At 40.9% G+C, this 20,796-nt stretch overlaps 1 protein-coding gene across 3 annotated transcripts in view; it reads right to left on the bottom strand.

Annotated features, from left to right (window-relative positions):
• LOC126162509 (Down syndrome cell adhesion molecule-like protein 1 homolog) overlaps window positions 1–20,796 on the bottom strand; it is a 169,015-nt gene that overhangs the window by 102,957 nt on the left and 45,262 nt on the right. For all 3 annotated transcript variants that reach the window (XM_049919061.1, XM_049919062.1, XM_049919063.1), the window contains exons 9-10: window positions 18,564–18,801; window positions 2,949–3,095 (exon numbers count right to left, since the gene is read on the bottom strand). In XM_049919061.1, coding sequence (XP_049775018.1) covers window positions 2,949–3,095; window positions 18,564–18,801 — 385 coding nt within the window. The remainder of the gene's footprint in view (window positions 1–2,948; window positions 3,096–18,563; window positions 18,802–20,796) is intronic.

The following is a 20,796-nucleotide window of genomic DNA, read 5'->3' as shown; positions in this document are numbered from 1 at the left end:
CACTTGTCACCCAGTCAACTGTGCGATCTCCAAATAGACAAATTTAAAAAAAAGAGCCATAGAATTTCAAGTACCACAGTCAATTGAGAATATGAAAACGAAAGGATTTAGACTTATGTTTGTGAATGACTTGCATGACAACTACATGAAGCAGAGTGCTTCAACCTGCCATGGGTTGTTATCACAATTGCCAAATATTGTGTCTCTGTCAGGAGTGTTGTTTTCTGATGAATGTGCAATACATTGCAATTTACGCAAGAAGAATGCCGTTTTCTGGTGTAAGAAAAGTCTCCACTATGTGCAACAATTGGAAAAGAACCCATGTCACGTTACAGTACTGTCCAGGATGTCACCGTCCACAGCTCGTGGTCTAGTGGCTAGCATCGCTACCTCTGGATCATCGGGTCCTAGTTTCGATTCCCGGCCGGGTTGAGGATTTTCTCTACCTGGGTACTGGGTGTCTATGTTGTCATCATCATTTCCTCCTCCTCCTCCTCCTCCTCCTCCTCCTCCTCATCATCATCATTTGTGACGGTGGCTAGATTGGACTGTGTAAAAATAAATTGGACTTTGTACGGACGCTGATGACCGCGCAGTTGGGCGTCTCCCAAAACAAACATAATCATCATCATCAGGATGTTATCAGCGAGCGAGGTGGTGCAGTGATTAGCACACTGGACTCGCATTCAAGAGAACGATGGTTCATACCCGCGTCCAGCCATCTTGATTTAGGTTTCCCGTGATTTCCCTAAATGTCAGGATGGTTCTTTTGAAAAGGGCACGGCAGATTTCCTTCCCATCCTTCCCTAATCCCAGTTTCTCCTCCGTCTCTAATGACCTCACTGATGATGCGATGTTAAACACTAATCTTCTCCCCCTCCTTTGGGATGTCATCACAACCCATGTTCTGATGGTTTTTTTAAAGTTTACGTGAATGGAAATTCTTATTTGCAGTTTTAGCAAACGGGGTTAACACTTCAGCATGAAAAGAAGGGAATCACAAATCTCGTGTGATCATACGATGTAAGATTTCACGGGTGGTACTGACATCACTTAAAACTTCCGAGCTATTATTTTGTTCAACAACCACGGCCTAATAGCCTCGAAGTTTCTGAGTGGAAGCATGTGTGGTTACAGAAGGGTGGAGATTCAGCATACATTGATATTCATCTGCATGAGCTCTTTGATGTACAAGTTCGAGGATGCTGGGTTTAGCATGTTCTAACATCTCCAAGGCAAGTGAACTGGACACCATGAAGTCCAAAACTTACCACACTTGATAACAAATAATGAGAAATAACTATTTTCCGTGCTGCTCAAATTTGGTGCAAGACTTAAAAAGAATTTTGCAAAAGGTTTGACAAGGCATTTTGATGCAAAACTCCTGAAGTACACTGCAAGTCACGCAGAACAAGGAGACACATAGACGTCTGTGCACGAGGTGTGATGACAAATATACAGATCCGTTGGATACATACTCTTCATATGTAAATACTCTTATATACAATATAATGCTTTGACGTGAGAGCATGGAAACTTATCAGACACACTGTACAACACTGTTTGGTATTTGCCAATGTTTCAGCAATATTGAATTAAGAACGAATGAAACAAGAACATTTGTACAATGGAACAACCATATTAAACACAGCAACTAGAGACTTTCCTTGTTGCTGTCAGTGGAAATATTACTTAAACATACTACAACAATAATATGTGACAAACCAATTATTTCTTGAAGTTTAACAGGAATCAACAAAAAATTGTTGATCAGTATTTCTATGACTTCAAACCTGACAACATTAATTCACAAATCCTAAGGAGAATAGTATACTGTAAATATTAGATTAGTATTAATGTACAAAGTAATATTCGTAACAAACTTTTATAAATATTAAATTTTTATTTACACTGGTGTAAATTTCAAAACTTGCATGGATAATGTACAAAATATATGAGTAAGGGAAGGCCAAGCAATGTGGAAGGAAATAGTAAAAAATCTCTATTTATGTTATGCAACAAACAATAATTTATACAAAAACTGCACAGAAAAATATCCTTAATGATATTTGTAATACCAGTAATATGAGGAATAAAAAAATGAAAGATGGAAAATGAAATTATTCGTTGGACAGTTTAATATCTCCAAATGAATAAGAAAAATGTTGATATTGTCCCTAAAAGTACAATACTTACCAAAATAACTGATATACAAATTAATGTTTGTGGCAAAGCTTAGAATGTGATGAACATACATAATGAAATTAATATTGTGGCAAAAATTAGGAAAGAAATTCTGTCTGCTTATACATCAATCAATAGATATGTTATGCATGAACACTGAGAAGACAGAAACAAACGTGAAAATTTTTCCTTAACATGTGTCTCGCTGACGATTTGCACAGACATCAATATCAGGATACAGTTTCTTATTCTTAGAAATTCTAGTAGTTCCAGAAATATAGTATCGGTAATTTGCTTCTTTGTTAGAAAATGCGCCTGCTAAGATGATTTAATGTAAAGAATTTGATTTATAGAATGATACACATGTCTTGGCTAATAAGTATGTTTAACTTAAATGAAATATAAAGCAGCTGTCTTTGTTACGAAATATTTCAAGTATGATCTTTGCATACAATGTGACTGAGCTAGAGTACAAGTTATAATATTGCTATTGCTTGTTTTAATTTCTTAAATGTCTTTCAAAAAAGAAATACTGTTTCTTGGGTAGCGTTAAGTGTTTTTCATTTCTAGAGTTTTATTTTATTAGCCATCCTTTTGGTTACCTACCAATTTAAATTTTTTTGAAAGAGAAAATGGAGCAGGCTAGGAGTATATATTTATTGAAAGTAACAATATAGTTGTCATATATCAACAACTAACTAATCAAAATTTAGAATAAATCTGTGGTTGATCAAAGTACAATGCCACCAAAACATTTAACTTACCATCCCAGTTGGAAAGTGCATGGTATACAACTCTGTAGCCCACTAGGATGCCATTTATTTCTTTGGCCGGAGGTGGTGACCACAGAACCAGAATGCTATACGCTGATAAAGCAGTGCACTGTACATCAGTTGGAGGAGCTCCAGGAACTGAAATAAACCTACAGTGTTCAAATTTCTGTGTGGTAAATTTCACCAAATGAGTATGCAGTAAGAATAAGTCTACCAATTTTAAATTTATAAACATTTCCTGTGTGGGTGAAATAATACTAAAACGGCAACAACTACAGAATAGACTACCATGTAAGAGAATAATTATTTAGCAATAGGAGTATTTGGGGAGAAACAGAAGTCTCACTGTGGCATAGAAACTAAATAATATACTTAACAATCTCGGAAGAAAATGATGGAGGTAGGGAAAGGATGGGAAGGTGTTAAGGGAGACAAATAATATTGAAGTAATATGGAACTTCCAACACTGTAAATGCACATTATCTGGAAATTCCTAATAATAAGATCTGATAAGTCTTAAAACATGAACTATTATTATCATCATAATTAGCAGCAAAAATAGCAACAATCTGGAGAACCACCATAAGAAGAAGTGGAGTCTATTCATGGAATATTTAACTTAAGAGGTCAAAGAGCGAATGTAGGAGATCAAAATATTCTTTGGACCAAATTTGACCTTTGACCATTGGGTTGCCTACATTCAGGGAGAGGGGCAAACACATGGTGACATTATGAACCAACCATCTCCAAAGCCATACCCCTTTTCTAAATCACAGCCATCCCCTTCACTTCCCCTCCCTTCTTTATTCTCTCCCCCCCCCCATCATTCGACCACCACCCCTCTCCCCTTAATAAGCTAAGCGCCTTTCCCTCTCTATCACATTCTTAAGCCATGTCCCCCCTTTTTTCTTAAGCCATGTCCCCCCATTTTTTTTAGAACTAGTGGTTATAAGCTAACACACATATGCAGGTCTTCCAATAATAGCTCAGTATTTTACTGTCCAATCACATTTCTCAACTTCTCCTTAAATCCCTACCCCATTTCCCAGAAACATTCTAATCAGAGCTTTTCTAAGCCCTCTGTGGTATTTCGTGGTCTTCGAGTAATAGCTCAGTATGTTATCGTTCAGTCACATTTATCAACTCCTTGTTAAACCCCTGTACCTTTCTTGGAAATAGCTCGATCAGAGAACATCTAAGCTAGCTCACATATTTAGCCCAGTCACAGTTCAATATTTTATTGTCATATCAGCTCACCCAATACGTTTCTCCTGTCCTTCTAACTTACGTCCTTTTCTTCAAAGCAGACCATTCAGAAGGCTTCATAGAGCAAGATGTGGAGTGACGTAGCACCATTCTCCTCCGGTAGTGTTGACAATTGCATAATGTGTTCATAGCATCGAAAATACTCGTGCTATCGCCAATGTTAGTTCGCTTTCTGTACCCTAGGAGGCTCAAAACAGTGAAATATTACACTATGACTAGTCTTGAAGTATATTATTCACTTATTTCAGAAATGATTCACGTAACAAAACACCACTTTTACTTTAGAGGAGAAGATTATAGTGCCTAATGTTCTAGATTAGAAAAATATAGCTAACTTTATTGGCTGGCTAACATATAATTTTATTAGTTTAGATTTTAAGTCTGGTTGGGATCTTGTTCCAGTGGTGGTACAAAAACGAGCTCTCATCAAATGCTATTTTTAGAAGTCTTTCAGTGACGGCTCACTTCAACAACCATAATTTTAGGGGAGAAGATAATAACGCATAATGTTCTACAGTAGAATAATTGTAACTGTCGAGTTGTTATTCCCCTTTTGTGTGTTTCGATTCTGAGGACGTAAAAAGGAGAAATACTGTACTACGAGAAGAGATGGGTAGTTCGCGAACGAATGGGTGCAAAGGAACGGTTCACCAAGATGAACGGAAGGACCGAGGAACGAATTCCAAGGAACGATCGGTTCATAGTTCACTTTGGTCGCGGCGGTCCACTTATAGTTCCCGGGAACGAGGAACAATCGGTTGATAGTTCACTTCGGTCGCGGCGGTCTGCTTATAGTTCCCGGGAACGAGGAACGATCGGTTGATAGTTCACTTCGGTCGCGGCGGTCACTTCGGCAGTTCTCGTTCCAGCCTCGGTCGCGTGCTGTTCTCAGTCTCGGTCTCCCTCGGCCGCACTCGTCGTTCTTCGCATGACCACCTGTCTCAGTTCCACTGCCGACTGCTCCTAGTTAGTTCAGTATCCAGTTGTTCGTTTCGTTCACTGCGCTCGCCTATTTTACATGTGTTCCAAACTGTTCTTGCAATTGGTTCTGGCTATTCAGCGTCCACAACCGGTAATCAAAAAGTATTTTATAGTTACGTAAATTACATAAAAATTACGTTGTATGTAATAGGTACGTCTTTTCAGGTAATAAAAGGGCATATCAGCTCACTTCATTATATTGATAAACAGCAGATGACATACTCATAACGAGGCAAGTTTTTTTGTTATTCATATATTTTTTGGTTTCATCGACTTGATTTAGCAGCTAACTTTCAATAATTTGCTTAACTTTTAGTGTAAGAAAATTCATATAAAACGATTTTCGTGTATCTTTCATACACAAAACATTACATTTAGGAAGGCTCTAATTATTTTTAAGTTTGGTTGTTTCCAATTTGCATTACCTGCTAGTTTGGTTTCTTTGAAAAAAAAAGTGCGTTGTGGGTCATTTTGGCTCAGTAGGAAAAGCGGTGCCTCTCCATTTGAAAAGACATAGCTTGCCATAAAATCGTATTTACTTACTATCTCAAAAACATTTGTTCAGAAGGAGCTTTCAAACCAAAAACTTCGTTACTGCGAACTTAATTATTATTATTATTGCTCATTAACTTTAATAATGCAACATAAAAACCAAATTTTTACTAAGCTTGTGACGCAAGTATGAGAAAACCACATTTTATTTTATGCTTCCATAAAGTCTCTACTTTGCCTACTAACTCCGAGACAACGTGAAGTATATATAGGGTGTAAACGATTATTGTTTACAACGTAGCATAGCTATGTAGTGGAAGTCGAAACGAAGAGTTTTATACAAGACTCTTGTGGTCTATTAAGTTGGGAAACAGCCACCAACAGGTTTACAAGACTACATGAGCTATAGCCCATGAGCGTCGCGTGAGATTTTCATGTTCTTGTCTATTTGTTGTATCTGCTCGTAACGGGCAACACATCTTTCGTAATTGGCGAGCAGTCTGTACTCGGGGGCCGGTTTTACGTGCGCCACCCTATATTATTTCCCTGCGATCAGCCACACAAGGCTACGCTTGGTTAAACGAGAGGCTCTGCAGAATCACATAAATTACTTCTAAAAGTGTGTAAGAATTCTGTAATGAATAAAAACTCTATACTCCAGGCGAGGGTGGAGGGGGGGGGGCAAGTGCCCTCTCTTGGCGCCCTCCATCCTTCAGTCACCTACACTACTAGTTTTCAGTTTTTTATAAGAACCATATACCAAGCACAAATGAACGCTGAAGGAGTAAAAATGAACGGTTCCCAAAAAAGAACGATCAGCAGTGAACTAGTTCCCAAGGATGAACGAGTTTGCCCATCTCTAATTACGAGCAGTTACAGGCTTATTATGCTTATGTAGGTATTATGAACAGTATGCACCTAAACATATGAGTGTCAATCTCATAGGTGTCGGTTTTGTCTCGTATTTTAACGGTCTGGAAAAAAAAAGGATTTGAAGGTCCAGTCACTTGCACATGAAAATCAATAAGTTATTTTATTTTGCTGTTTTTGAAAATGAGATGTACGTATTTGTGAGTAAAATGTAAAACAGTTGTTTACTTACTATATAGCCCCCACAACAGTTTTACGCTATTAAGTGACTAAATGCCGAGTAAAATGAGTTCAATTTTAATGATAGTGTTGTATGTGAGGAAGAATAAATGCAATATTCACAATATCATTACTGCCTGTGAAGCATTTCCATCACAGACGTACAATAAGACTCCTTTACAATTCCGTAGGTCTAGAAACCATTTGAAATTCAACAAAAAGCACAACTTCTTTTGTATTGTGCTATTTGTCTTCGTTATTTTTTGAAGATGCTATTAATTTTGTGTGTGAGCTGATTGTGGTGTATTATGGAGGGCCACTTATGTGTTTGAGTTGTGGGATGACATTTCTGGTGTGAAACTACACTATGTGTTACAGTTGTGTGTTATTACATCTGGACTGTTCTTATTTCTGCTATCTTCTGTTTGTACGTTTTAATGGCGTTACGCAGCTTCAGTGACAGCTTGATTTTATATCCATACTTTTGTTCTAACGCCAATGATCATGTCCTTTTTGACGCCAGAGAACACTCTCCGTTTCCACGTTACAACAACTGCACTGTTTTTCCGTGTCTCCCCGACACGCTTTTATATATCCTCCATTGCTAGTACTGCCACCTGCTGTCTATGAATGTTTTTTAAACGCTGATGTCGAGCGTGGTCGGTGGTCACATTAATGTGAATGGACTGTGTAGTTATTCAGGGACCACAATCTACTCTAAGAAGTGGCGTCTGAAGTTGCAAATAGACCCTCTGATTTTGTAATGATTTGCATTTTGGAGCTCGTGGTGCAGAAATACAAATTTTAAGGTGTAAACAGTAATAGTATCTACAGGGTGTTACGAAAAGGTACGGCCAAACTTTCAGGAAACATTCCTCACACACAAATAAAGAAAAGATGTTATGTGGACATGTGTCCGGAAACGCTTAATTTCCATGTTAGAGCTCGTTTTAGTTTCGTCAGTATGTACTGTACTTCCTCGATTCACCGCCATGATTTCATACGGGATACTCTACCTGTGCTGCTAGAACATGTGCCTTTACAAGTACGACACAACATGTGGTTCATGCCTGATGGAGCTCCTGCACATTTCAGTCGAAGTGTTCGTACGCTTCTCAACAACAGATTCGGTGGCCGATGGATTGGTAGAGGCGGACCAATTCCATGGCCTCCACGCTCTCCTGACCTCAACCCTCTTGACTTTCATTTATAGGGGCATTTGAAAGATCTTGTCTACGCATCCCCGGTACCAAATGTAGAGACTCTTCGTGCTCGTATTGTGGACGGCTGTGATACAATACGCCATTCTCCAGGGCTGCATCAGCGCATCAGGGATTCCATACGACGGAGGGTGGATGCATGTATCCTCGCTAACGGAGGACACTTTGAACATGTCCTGTAACAAAGTGTTTGAAGTCACGCTGGTAGGTTCTGTTGCTGTGTGTTTCCATTCCATGATTAATGTGATTTGAAGAGAAGCAATAAAATGAGCTCTAACATGGAAAGTAGGCGTTTCCGGACACATGTCTACATAACATATTTTCTTTCTTTGTGTGTGAGGAATGTTTCCTGAAAGTTTGGCCGTACCTTTTTGTAACACGCTGTATACATTTGGCTCCATCTGACGATTCTGAGTTATTTATGAACCAATTACACGAATTTTTAACTTTCAAATAGAACGACGTATCGCAATATTAAATGGGTATTTTAATTTAAATATCCAGAGCAAATATATAATACAGTTAAACTCTAGCCCATTGTAATTCCGTATCATCTGACACTCCCTCATACAATTTATAAGAAGAGTTATGGTAATAAGTAGTGCTGCCATTGAAATTTCTATGGAAACATCGAGATAGCGAAACAAATTGTATAAATATTTGAAGTCAAACTATAGGACTAAGGAATGAAAAAGGAACTGAAGACTAATAAACGAAAAACGAGTTGTATTAGCACAGTGGAAAGACGTATGAAATCCATTTGGCGTTATTGAAAAATATGGTAAATTTTGTAAAGTACTCTACAGTTCTCAAGGAGGAAAAAAGATCGTTTCGAAACAAGTTTAGTAAATTACAATTTCTATATTTTTTAGTTTGTTATTTGAAAATGTTCTTGGGAATACGGAGATAAACAGCAACTGCTGCTAAACGTAGCAGTTTATTTTCCATAGCAGAACTCCTGGACACATGGCGTTCGTAATACTGGTTGAAATTGCTTGGCAAATCGTTTGTGTGTGAAGAGAGTTGAGGCGACCTAACCGATTGCCGCAATGTTCTGTCTTGCGCGTCTGAATGCTCATTCCATAGATATTCCTGCAAATTAGTGCGTGGTACATGGAAAGGCGTTTTATAATGAGAGATGAAACAAAATGTTTTTCATTTTTTTAGGTAGTCTGGTATCGATAACAGAGAGAGCTAGAAACGCACACTCGCTTTCTTCAAAGCAAGTTAGAATAATCTGTGCTGAAAGATTTGTATAGGAAGTCAAAACCAGGAAAAGTGCAGGGCAAGTTTATTGTCACGTCTGATATTTATCTGTTTACCGAAGAGGGGATGAGGGAATTAAAGGATTTTTTTTCCAAGAACAGAAAATTCGCTTATGATGCAACAATGCTAGCAGAAGGTAAACCCGAATTAGGTTCAGTGCTAAGCGCTATGGAACATGTGCTGGCTGTAGGTTAAGACATGTGCGTCGATTACAAGAAAGTGTCACAGGCGGATATGCTGGAGAACTAAATGTTACAGCCGCGAAAGAGAATCTGTAGGGGACATACAAACTTGGTGATACGTTCCTTACAACAAAACAAGATGAAAATCATATAAACATATGCTTCCTTTTCGAGTTGTAATGGAAGTTTACAATTTAGGTGCCTGGAGCTCATCAATACAATCTCATAATAAATGTTAGGAAATCTTTATTTTAAGGGAGCACATGCTCGTCAAATTATAGACTGTCGCATCCTTTCAAATACTTCCTGATGGTTTCGAATGGTTTCGCAGCCTTCCGTGACAGGTCGATGAAGAGTTTCTGCATCAGAGTGGACTGCTCATACACCAGTTATTTAAGGTACCTCCAGAGATTAGAATCCAACGGTCTGGCGTCGGGAGAACGCGCAGGCCATGGAACTGGTCCTCCTCTACCTACACATTTGTCATGGTAGATTCCAGCCAGCACATCTCGAACACGAGACTCAAACGTAGTGGAGCTCCATCACGCATAAGCGACATGTTTCTTTTTATTTCCAGGAGCACATCTACTAGTAGGTCTTCGAGGGTGTTGTGAATCAAGTTCATGTAGACAATATCTGTAAGATGTGCAGGGAGAACGTATGGCCCTACCAGACAGTTTGCAGTAAATGCAAACCCTAACGACAGGCAAATGAAGAATGTAAACAAGTCTCCCTGGCAACACAAAGCCATCTAGGATACAATGAGTCAAATGGGCGCATATATATAAAGGAGACTGCAGGGCTCTACCAGGAAAGCCGTTGAACATCAACTGCCATTAATAACTCGAAAACAGGATTTCCAGACACATGTCTGTATGGACTTTTTGTCTTGCCTCAGTGTAAGGAACCTGACCCCAAGTTTGTAAAAGTGTTTTTAAAACACCCTCTATATATTTAAATACCTGGTTAAACACGTACACGCAACGCATAGAATCAAGGATTAGGCCAAAAGGTATAAAAATAAACAGCTGCTTATGTCCAAGAATGTAAAACTCGTGCCTTCTTTTAATGTATGAGTCTGGAGTCCATAAAGAAACTCATGAATCTAACTACAAGCGACGCTAAACCTCAGAAAGTAAGTGGCAAGCTCGTGTATTTGCTCACTTCCTTTTCAACTTAAACACATCAGGTGCTACTCATGTCTAGAATTAAAGGGTTTTTGGTGGTATGATTACTATTGCGAACAGTTATATTATTATTATATGTTATATTCCACTCAGTTTTTACTATTATATGTTAACATTAATAGAAGTCGGGATATTAATTAATGATGTTTTCCTCTTCGAAATGGAAAAATGACCGCCTCGTCTGGTGACTGAGAAATATGGAACTAACAGCATTAAAAATAGTAATTTCTCAGTTGATGTCTTCTGTTGCTACACGGCAGCCACTTGGGGCGCTAGCATCAATGCAGCTGTCAAAATGTCGCACGTTTTTGGCCTACATAGCTTCGCGACTGTTTGTTGTACACTGCAGCCCAGTATTCCGCGGAGCAGCCTGCTGCGTCGGACTGCAGTTGTCTTTGAGCGAGGCAAAATGGTGGTATGATGGTGTTTGGACTGTCGAGAGGCCTCAATCCAGGAAATACGTCAACGTTTGCCAGTTTTGTCTTTTAATGGAACAATATTTTCTGCCACGCTGACTCAACAACTGTGTGAGTCACCTTATCTTAGATTGTACAAAATACGATGGTACCCACAATTAATTAGATCTTGGGCGAAAAACGTTAACTCCGTACGTTAGTTAGATTACATTACTTAAGCCTTCATGACAACACATTGGCTATCCATATTAGCAAAAAAGATAGTATGTATAAACATGTGAAACTTAAACGTACATTTCAATTTACAATAACTTCAAAAGGTAGTGAACGTAGAATTTCAGTGAGCTGCTGATTTAGTCTGTTGTAGAGTTCAAATGTAGTGTAGTGCTTGTTGTTTCAAATTTATGAGTGACTGTCAGTGTAACTTCATTTTAACTATCGAAATCCGTATTACTGTAAGAAGGTTAATCGACATAATTAATTAAATTGGTTGGTAGAACATTTGTACAGGTTTGCACTAGCAAAATTAGTTGCAATTTAGATTCAAATAGATGCACTCCAAAAATTCTGTTAAGAGCTTGCGTGTTAACGATTGGGTACACATAGGAATATTCAGTGTCAAGTAGTGCTACGTCGCAAATGTAAATTAAACGTGATTTCCGAGCCAAGGAAAGTTACTAATCCTGATAGTAACATTCAACGCAGATAAACAAGTGGAGGATCTAATTTCAAGCGGTGTAGAAGAGTCATCGAACGAACTCTGTAGAGTAGGTAATTTATAGTAACTGTATGGTTTATCTGGACTGATCGTGTATTGTATATTGAGCTGAATAATATCTCCAAATCACAGTTACAAAAGATCATGTTATGAAAGGAACATTTTTGTGAGCTGAATAATATTTCCAAATCACAATTACAAAAGATCATACTATGAAAGAGACACTTCATATACTATAAAATAGGGCAAGTATTTGTTAACCTCACGGAAATGATTCGTAGCTGGAACTGAAATGAAGGGGAGGTGGCATTACAGACTTATACTGCACGTTGTTTTGATGGTGGCGCCGCTATGTTTGATGACCCAAAATATTAATAGGTTATTTTTTACGTGGAGACTGTTTACAATTGCTTTTTGTTCGTAATTTCTTCCGTGTGTATGCGAGAGTTGTTTTAAATAGTAACTATTTTTGTGTTTACGCCAATAACATAGTCACGAAAGGATTTTCAAATTTTTTCTGTTCTTAATGCGTGTTCGATTCAGTAATACGACGAACTTGCTCTCGTAAGTGTAACTTTCTTTTTGTTTCTACGTTTCAAACAACCAGGAAGAGAAGTACGTGATCTGAAAAGGGTGCATTTGTAATCCATTTCAGTCCTCTTTTACGGTAGTTGCATCTATAGCTGGTGAAGCCAGAACTACGAAAACAATGTTTGTTTGCATACTGATACTGATTCTTACTCGTAACATTTTCAACTTCCAAATCATATGCCCAAACTTACCTACGCTTTATTAGTTAGCCCATAAATGTGTGTAATAAGAAAGGAAGTAAACAACGTTTGCTACCATGATTCGTGGATGTCGACAAAGTGACAGAGTCTTGAAATGTCGGAGGAACAAAACTGTGTGGACGTATGCCTCTATGCAAAACAGAATTATTGTGTTATTAGACTGTCAGTGTGACACTGTTATTGTACACTCCTGGAAATGGAAAAAAGAACACATTGACACCGGTGTGTCAGACCCACCATACTTGCTCCGGACACTGCGAGAGGGCTGTACAAGCAATGATCACACGCACGGCACAGCGGACACACCAGGAACCGCGGTGTTGGCCGTCGAATGGCGCTAGCTGCGCAGCATTTGTGCACCGCCGCCGTCAGTGTCAGCCAGTTTGCCGTGGCATACGGAGCTCCATCGCAGTCTTTAACACTGGTAGCATGCCGCGACAGCGTGGACGTGAACCGTATGTGCAGTTGACGGACTTTGAGCGAGGGCGTATAGTGGGCATGCGGGAGGCCGGGTGGACGTACCGCTGAATTGCTCAACACGTGGGGCGTGAGGTCTCCACAGTACATCGATGTTGTCACCAGTGGTCGGCGGAAGGTGCACGTGCCCGTCGACCTGGTACCGGACCGCAGCGACGCACGGATGCACGCCAAGACCGTAGGATCCTACGCAGTGCCGTAGGGGACCGCACCGCCACTTCCCAGCAAATTAGGGACACTGTTGCTCCTGGGGTATCGGCGAGGACCATTCGCAACCGTCTCCATGAAGCTGGGCTACGGTCCCGCACACCGTTAGGCCGTCTTCCGCTCACGCCCCAACATCGTGCAGCCCGCCTCCAGTGGTGTCGCGACAGGCGTGAATGGAGGGACGAATGGAGACGTGTCGTCTTCAGCGATGAGAGTCGCTTCTGCCTTGGTGCCAATGATGGTCGTATGCGTGTTTGGCGCCGTGCAGGTGAGCGCCACAATCAGGACTGCATACGACCGAGGCACACAGGGCCAACACCCGGCATCATGGTGTGGGGAGCGATCTCCTACACTGGCCGTACACCACTGGTGATCGTCGAGGGGACACTGAATAGCGCACGGTACATCCAAACCGTCATCGAACCCATCGTTCTACCATTCCTAGACCGGCAAGGGAACTTGCTGTTCCAACAGGACAATGCACGTCCGCATGTATCCCGTGCCACCCAACGTGCTCTAGAACGTGTAAGTCAACTACCCTGGCCAGCAAGATCTCCGGATCTGTCCCCCATTGAGCATGTTTGGGACTGGATGAAGCGTCGTCTCACGCGGTCTGCACGTCCAGCACGAACGCTGGTCCAACTGAGGCGCCAGGTGGAAATGGCATGGCAAGCCGTTCCACAGCACTACATCCAGCATCTCTATGATCGTCTCCATGGGAGAATAGCAGCCTGCATTGCTGCGAAAGGTGGATATACACTGTACTAGTGCCGACATTGTGCATGCTCTGTTGCCTGTGTCTATGTGCCTGTGGTTCTGTCAGTGTGATCATGTGATGTATCTGACCCCAGGAATGTGTCAATAAAGTTTCCCCTTCCTGGGACAATGAATTCATGGTGTTCTTATTTCAATTTCCAGGAGTGTAGTTTAAATGCCATCCCACTCTGAAATCTTACCTATGACTTGTTATTCACTTTGTTGCCAATAATAGCAAAAAACGATAAATTCATTTCTGATAGTATGTTCCAGCAGTTTTCCATTCAACAAATCCCGGCCAGTGTGGCCGCGTGGTTCTAGGCGCTTCAGTCTGGAATCGCTCGACCACTACGGTCGCGGGTTCGAATCCTGTCTCGGGCATGGATGTGTGTGATGTTCTTAGATTAGTTAGGTTTAAGTAGTGCTAAGTTCTAGGGGATTCATGAGCTCAGATGTTAAGTCCCATTGCGCTCAGAGCCATCTGAACCATTCAACAAATGGTACCTGTCAATCACCTACACGTTGTAAACGAAGTTCTGACTATTACATTGCTTGGTAATAACGCGTAGACGGATATATAATTGCGCCAAATTGTGCATCCAAAGTAGACAGGAAAGTAAACTCTTCTCAGTAAGTTCAGGGGAAACACTCACGTGTTATCGGTATTGTACATGAAGTTATTTCTCAAGTGAAACGAAGGCTTCAGGAAAGCCTAAGAATGAAGATGAACCTTCCAGTACTGTGCAGAATACATGTACAAGGAAAAGAAGAGTGTTGGGGCGTATTTCTGATTCTTCAAACAGATTACGAGCCATGAATCACGTTACAGATGACGATCATATGTGCTTACAGTTGAGGTTTTTTCAGAATGTTCCATTTATAGAAAGAAATAGATTAAATTATAAGGTGCTTATTAATAGAGACGGACAAACACGGTATGTTCAGGCAGCTCAGTCAACATTCTTGGCACTGCATGGCGTCACAAACAGACATATTACCCTCAAAAAGGCATTGACTGCTATAGGGAAAACATATGTGAGATCAGAGGAACACTTACCACTAAACCGAACAAACTTAAAGAAGAAACAGTCAGTAAAGAGAATCATCAATTACAGTCACTGAGAGGCCGTGAATCTCATTATAGCAGTCATGATAGCAGACGGTTATTTTTACCACATGAACTACACCTGTTATATTCAGAGAAAAATCCTCCAAACCCTGTGTCATACGAACAATATCAAATGATTTTGTGACTAACTACGACGTAAGTTTTGGATGCCCAGAACAAACACGTGTTCAGCGTGAAATTTAGAGCCGACTATTCTAAACTTGGTAAACAACGAGAAAGATGCAACTCAGATAAAAATTCTGAATAAGCAGAAACAACATCTAACGACTCAAAATGAACTACATGAGAGGAAACCAGACAATTTATACGGGATTAAACGTTCCGAACGTTTGAAGTCCGGAAAATCTGTAATTAAGAACGCAATTTATGTGGGTTACCAGAAGAATCTTCCGCTTTCTAATATTTCAACCAATGACACATATTACGGAAGGCAGGCATCATTTTATTTGTTCAATATACATACGCTTTCTCCTACAAAATATATATTTTACACATGCATTTATAATTAGATTACGACCAGAACGAGTAGTACACCCATAAACAATGCAAACTGGCATTTTTGATCAAACAACCTCCACTACTTGAAACGTTCAAAATGACTTACTTGACTCAATTCCTTTAGTCCCTATGGAGGCATAGGGCATCCAGGAGAACTCGCCATCTGTCTCTGCCTTTGGCCATTTGCATCAGTTCTGCCCATGTGTTGCCAACTCTTTTTGCTTCCCCTTCCACTGTCCTCTTCCATGCGCCCCTAGGTCTTCCTCTTTTCCTTGTTCCCTGGGGATTCCATTCCAATGCTTTTTTCTCAATGGCTCCATCTAATTTTCTCAATGTGTGCCCCTAACCACCTCCACTTTCTCTCTCGTATCTGGTCTTCTATAGGTATCTGGTTTGTTACTCGCCAGAACTCTTCAATACGTATTATTTCTGGCCACCAGATGTTCATGATGCGTCGGAGACCTATTTATGAAGCTTTGTAACTGGGGTGTTATCTTTTTATCCATTTTCCAGCTTTCACTGGCGTACAGAAGGACAGCCTTCATATTTGTATTAAAAATACGGATTTTTGTTTTGTACCTGATATTTCTATTTTTTCCATATTGGATACAATTTTATGAAGGTAGAATTGCCTTTTTAATGCTGTTTTTCACCTCATTTCCAGTTCCACCATCTTCCGTCACTATACTAGCCGGATACAGGAATGAGTTGACAGTCTCCACCCGCTGCTCCCCTGTGAACAGTGGCACCTTCATGTTCCCTGAATTTACTCTCATTTCCTTTGTTTTGCCTGTATTTGTCTTGAGGTCAGCACTCTCTGCTTCTTCTTTCAGCAAGTTTAATTTAGCTTGCATATCAGTCAGCCTTTAAGCTAATAAAACTATATCGTTTGCAAAATCCAAATCCTCCAGACGTTCATAGAGGAAACCTGCATTCGTTCTTTTCATAAGTAGTATACACATCGATAGCGTAGCAGTGTTGAAATATAGCAAAATGGACTCCGCGTTATGTGTGTTTAGCCGGAATTTTTTCCCTAAAAGCTGGTCTACCTATTTTACATATTAACAGAATCAGTTGGGTGTTGCAAATCGTTTATTAATAATTAATTACAGTTAGTTTTTTGCTTGATCAATCTTCAACATGCCTGAACTAATAAGGGTATCAGTAGCGCATGTCTCAACATTGTTAGAAGCCATGCGCGAGCGTGTTGGGACGGGAACGGGTTGGCAATTGCTAATGGGCACATTCTACCTTGCCTTGCTTGCTCTGCGCGTAGCGTTGCTGTGGCATTATGCGTTAGGCTCGTTCGGCCTACGAGCAAAGACACAGGACACAGATGTAAGAAACAGCATTGGGTGGTATGCCTTTATACCCACAGTAGATCTCCTTACTCCTTCTTACACTAATGTCTCGCGCATACGTCATTAGCTTGGAAAGCGCCTTAGTTGTGCGTTCTCTACTCAATCACTACAAAGTTTGATAAAAGCGGGACGAAGGGGGCTTGCATGTAGGCTGCACGCGACCGTAAAAATCAGGACATCTGACAAGCCTACACATAAACGAATTGACAAGCACCAACTTGTTTTCTGTGACATATCTTTCCGGTATCAAATTAGAAATAATTCCCATCTTCACTGTTCTGACCAAGGTTTTCGGGAGGTAGCCCTTGGTTGTAAGGTGAATGCTGGAACTGGAATTCCCCTGCAAAATGTTGCCGATTTTGAGTCCCTCTATCCCACTACCATTTCACTTAGTATTTGGCGGAAAATCCCTTGACTCTTTAATACGTCATTACTCGAACAGCACGTTCTATCTTTAGACGAAGGGAATGAAAATATTTTAAAAAAGTAAATGACCTGTACCTGTTGTTCTACATTAGTAGTCAAGCGATTGAAGAAAACGCGAACAGTGAATAGTTGCTCCCCACTGTAGTTTACAGCTTGACAAACCCATCACACAACAAAATTCATTAAACTAATAGCTGTGTTACTATGCTCTTTCCTTAGCAATATTAAAGTAAGTGTAGTTCATCATCCTGTGCAAGCGGATCTTCTGAAAAGACGTTTCGAAAGTGAGCGTGGTTTTAACAAAAATGTTTTTCTTTAGGAGCTGTGGGAGAATAAGAGGCGTTTGTTCGAATATCCACGTTGTAAGGAGCAGTCAATGTGCCTAACGGCTTTGCAAAGGTGGGAAGTGGCAGAGCAGGTTCCAGTAGTCCCTTTAACAAAAGCCGATGGTATTATTTTCAGACGAGAACTCGCTGGCGTGTTTCAATAATCTGTCAATCGAGGCGTCAGTAGGAGAGTCATCAGATATTCACACAAACGCAACATTCACCACATACACACACACACACACACACACACACACCACACACACACACAACACACGCACACACAACCAACCACATATGCATGAATATATACAAAATTTTAATTTTTTTTCCAGGATAATGGATAACATTGTCTCTGCAATAGATTAGAGCATTTCCAGTTCCCCAGTCCGACAAAGTTTTTCGGGAAGTTTCCGTCGGTCACTAGGTGAATGCCGGAAATGACAGTCTGCTCCCAAAAATTTCCAATTGGGATTATCTGAGCGGCACTCCCAGCCTGCTGAGACATTTATCTGAAAAGAAATAACTTCTACAGCAGCACGACTTGCGCTTTCGAGATGGGAATCAAATAAGTAAAAAATTTTGGTGATGTCGCTCCACTATTTAGATGTCCTAAGAACTTCGGAACAGTTGCTCTCACACAAGATTTAATAATAACTTTTTGATTTTGTGGTCAGAGATTTGTTACAACCACTACTTGTAGCCACACAATGTACGGTACTATTAAAACAACTGCGTGGGTGTCATTAATTACAATTACAGATAGTAATAAAACTTATCATTAAATTAACAAATACTAGAACATTTTGTCTACTTACCGTCCTCGTCAGTTGAAGCAATGTATTCCTCACTCCGAGGTCCTGCGCCAGCCCTGTTATAAGCTTGCACGACGATATTGTATTCAGTGAACTTGCGCAAATTTGACAAGGTTATTTGCAGATCTGTACCTGGAATTACTTCGTAGGTCTTAAAATGGAAAGGATCTGTTGAATTTCTCACTCGATAACCGACATGGTACCCCGTGATTTCACCATGTTGTAGATGAATTTCTGGCGGCTGAAATAATAAGTTTGAATTCACGTGAAGACACTGAATTTTGCAACATTTTCTGTACATTTAATTTAGACCATAGTTATTATGTACGTTTAACAGAACAGGTACACTGCGCAACGGAATTGAAGGCTCACTTTTTCGAAAACCCGTAATCGTCTCCCGTTGCGACGCGTAAGTTTGAAATTTTGCTTAAAGGTGTCTGCAACTTTCCTCTTTAATGATACAAAGGCTTGGAGCTCTGCGCTTCAGGCAGAAAATGTAGACACTTGTGATAAAAAGGCGAGAGCTCCTACAATTGTGATGTGAAAGGTGGGTTAATAATGCCACGTTGTCGCCAAATTTCACCACTGTGCTACCCAACGCACCGTGGACCTTTCACACAATGGGAAGATCGCCACAAACCGTCTTACCCAGATTTCACTCTTTCTTTTGATGGCTCTGTTATGGAGGTCAGAACTGCGACGCCCAGAATTGAAATCAAACTGTTTTATTACGACTGGCCGAGGAAAACATTTTAGGTACACCGCTGCTCAGAATCGATACGGAAATGCCTCGCGGGTTGGTATAAAGGGAGTCACACTACCACTTTCCTTGGGGCATTAATTCCTTCACATCTCGCGATCGAAAACGGCAGTTCGTAGTACGATGAGAAATAGGTTGATGTTCATGAAAACCTTTGACCCCGGACGTTTCAACCATTCTGTAACGACATTGTGCTGCTGCGTACCCACTGCACGTAATCGTTCGCTTTTGGAGTGCAGCGCGACCGCAATTTTTGCTGCCGTGAACAATATAGAAACACTAGGGACCGTTAAAAACCATTTGAGGAAATCTGAACCTGATCGGAAGCAGTAAAGGGTGTTTATACTTTTACGGCTCTCCTGTTTCGCGTCCTCCTGTGGCATGTTGACACAAGCGCGAATGAAACGGGAAAAGAGACCTTCTAAAACGCCCTTGTTCGGCAGAACCTCCACCATTATTGAAAATTTCAAAAATGAACTTATACGGAGACAACCTACGTGCCTGCAGCAGATACGCAACTCCTTGACATGCCTATGATTCCAGTTGCCTACCTGTAGGTGCCTAGGACAAGTTCACCGGTTCTCTCTGTACAGGTTCATTTAAACATTCTCAGTGCAGTTGGGTGGGTGCCACATATGGTTTCGCAGAACAAAGGGGGCGGTGGGGGGGTGGGGGGGAGCGGGTGTCTTACAACGCATGTGTCAATGCCCCCCCCCCCTCGCCACGGTCTCTCCCCCGTGATCACGCTACTGGAGGACACGAAATAGGAGGGCCGAAAAGCATAAACACCCTTTGCTGCTTTAAATCGCGTTGAAATTGCCTCAAATGGCTTTTAACGGCCCCTAATAGTATCATCCTGTACACGAGGACAAAAGTTGCAGTCGCGTTGCGCCCCAAGGTGTGCAATTACGTTTAATGGGGACGCAAACCCACAGTGTCGTAACAGAAAGGTTGAAACGTTCAAGGGGAGGGGGTCACCAGAGTCAAAGGTTTTCAGCAACGTCGTCCTGTTGCTCATCGCATTGCAAAACTATCGCTTTCAATAGCGAAATGTGAGAGAATCTACACCCCCAAAGACAGGAGTGACTTTATTGACGCTATTTATGTCACCTCTTGAGGCCCTTTCGTGTCGATTCTGAAGGGTGGAGCTTGTGAAATGTTTTCATCGGCCACCTGTAAGACAACCGCGTGATTTCAACGCTGGGTGTGCAGTTCTGAGCTCCAGCATACAGAAGTCAAAAAACATGCGTCAGATGCGGGTAAGAGGGTTTGTGACGACCTTCTCATCGAATGACATGTCGACGGTGGCGTTGGATAGAATTGTGGGAAATATGGTGCCAGTGTGATATAATTAACCAAACTTACACCTCACATGAGCTTCTCACCTGCGGCCTTTTTTTCGCATGTGTCGACACACAGCTGCCTGAAGCGTTGACGTGCCCGAGGGTGACGTCGCAGAGCTCCACGCATCTGCAC

This window comes from Schistocerca cancellata, chromosome 2 (genome assembly GCF_023864275.1).
Source record: "Schistocerca cancellata isolate TAMUIC-IGC-003103 chromosome 2, iqSchCanc2.1, whole genome shotgun sequence".
NCBI classification, from domain to species: Eukaryota; Metazoa; Arthropoda; class Insecta; order Orthoptera; family Acrididae; genus Schistocerca; species Schistocerca cancellata.
This window is presented reverse-complemented; position numbering and strand designations above follow the sequence as displayed.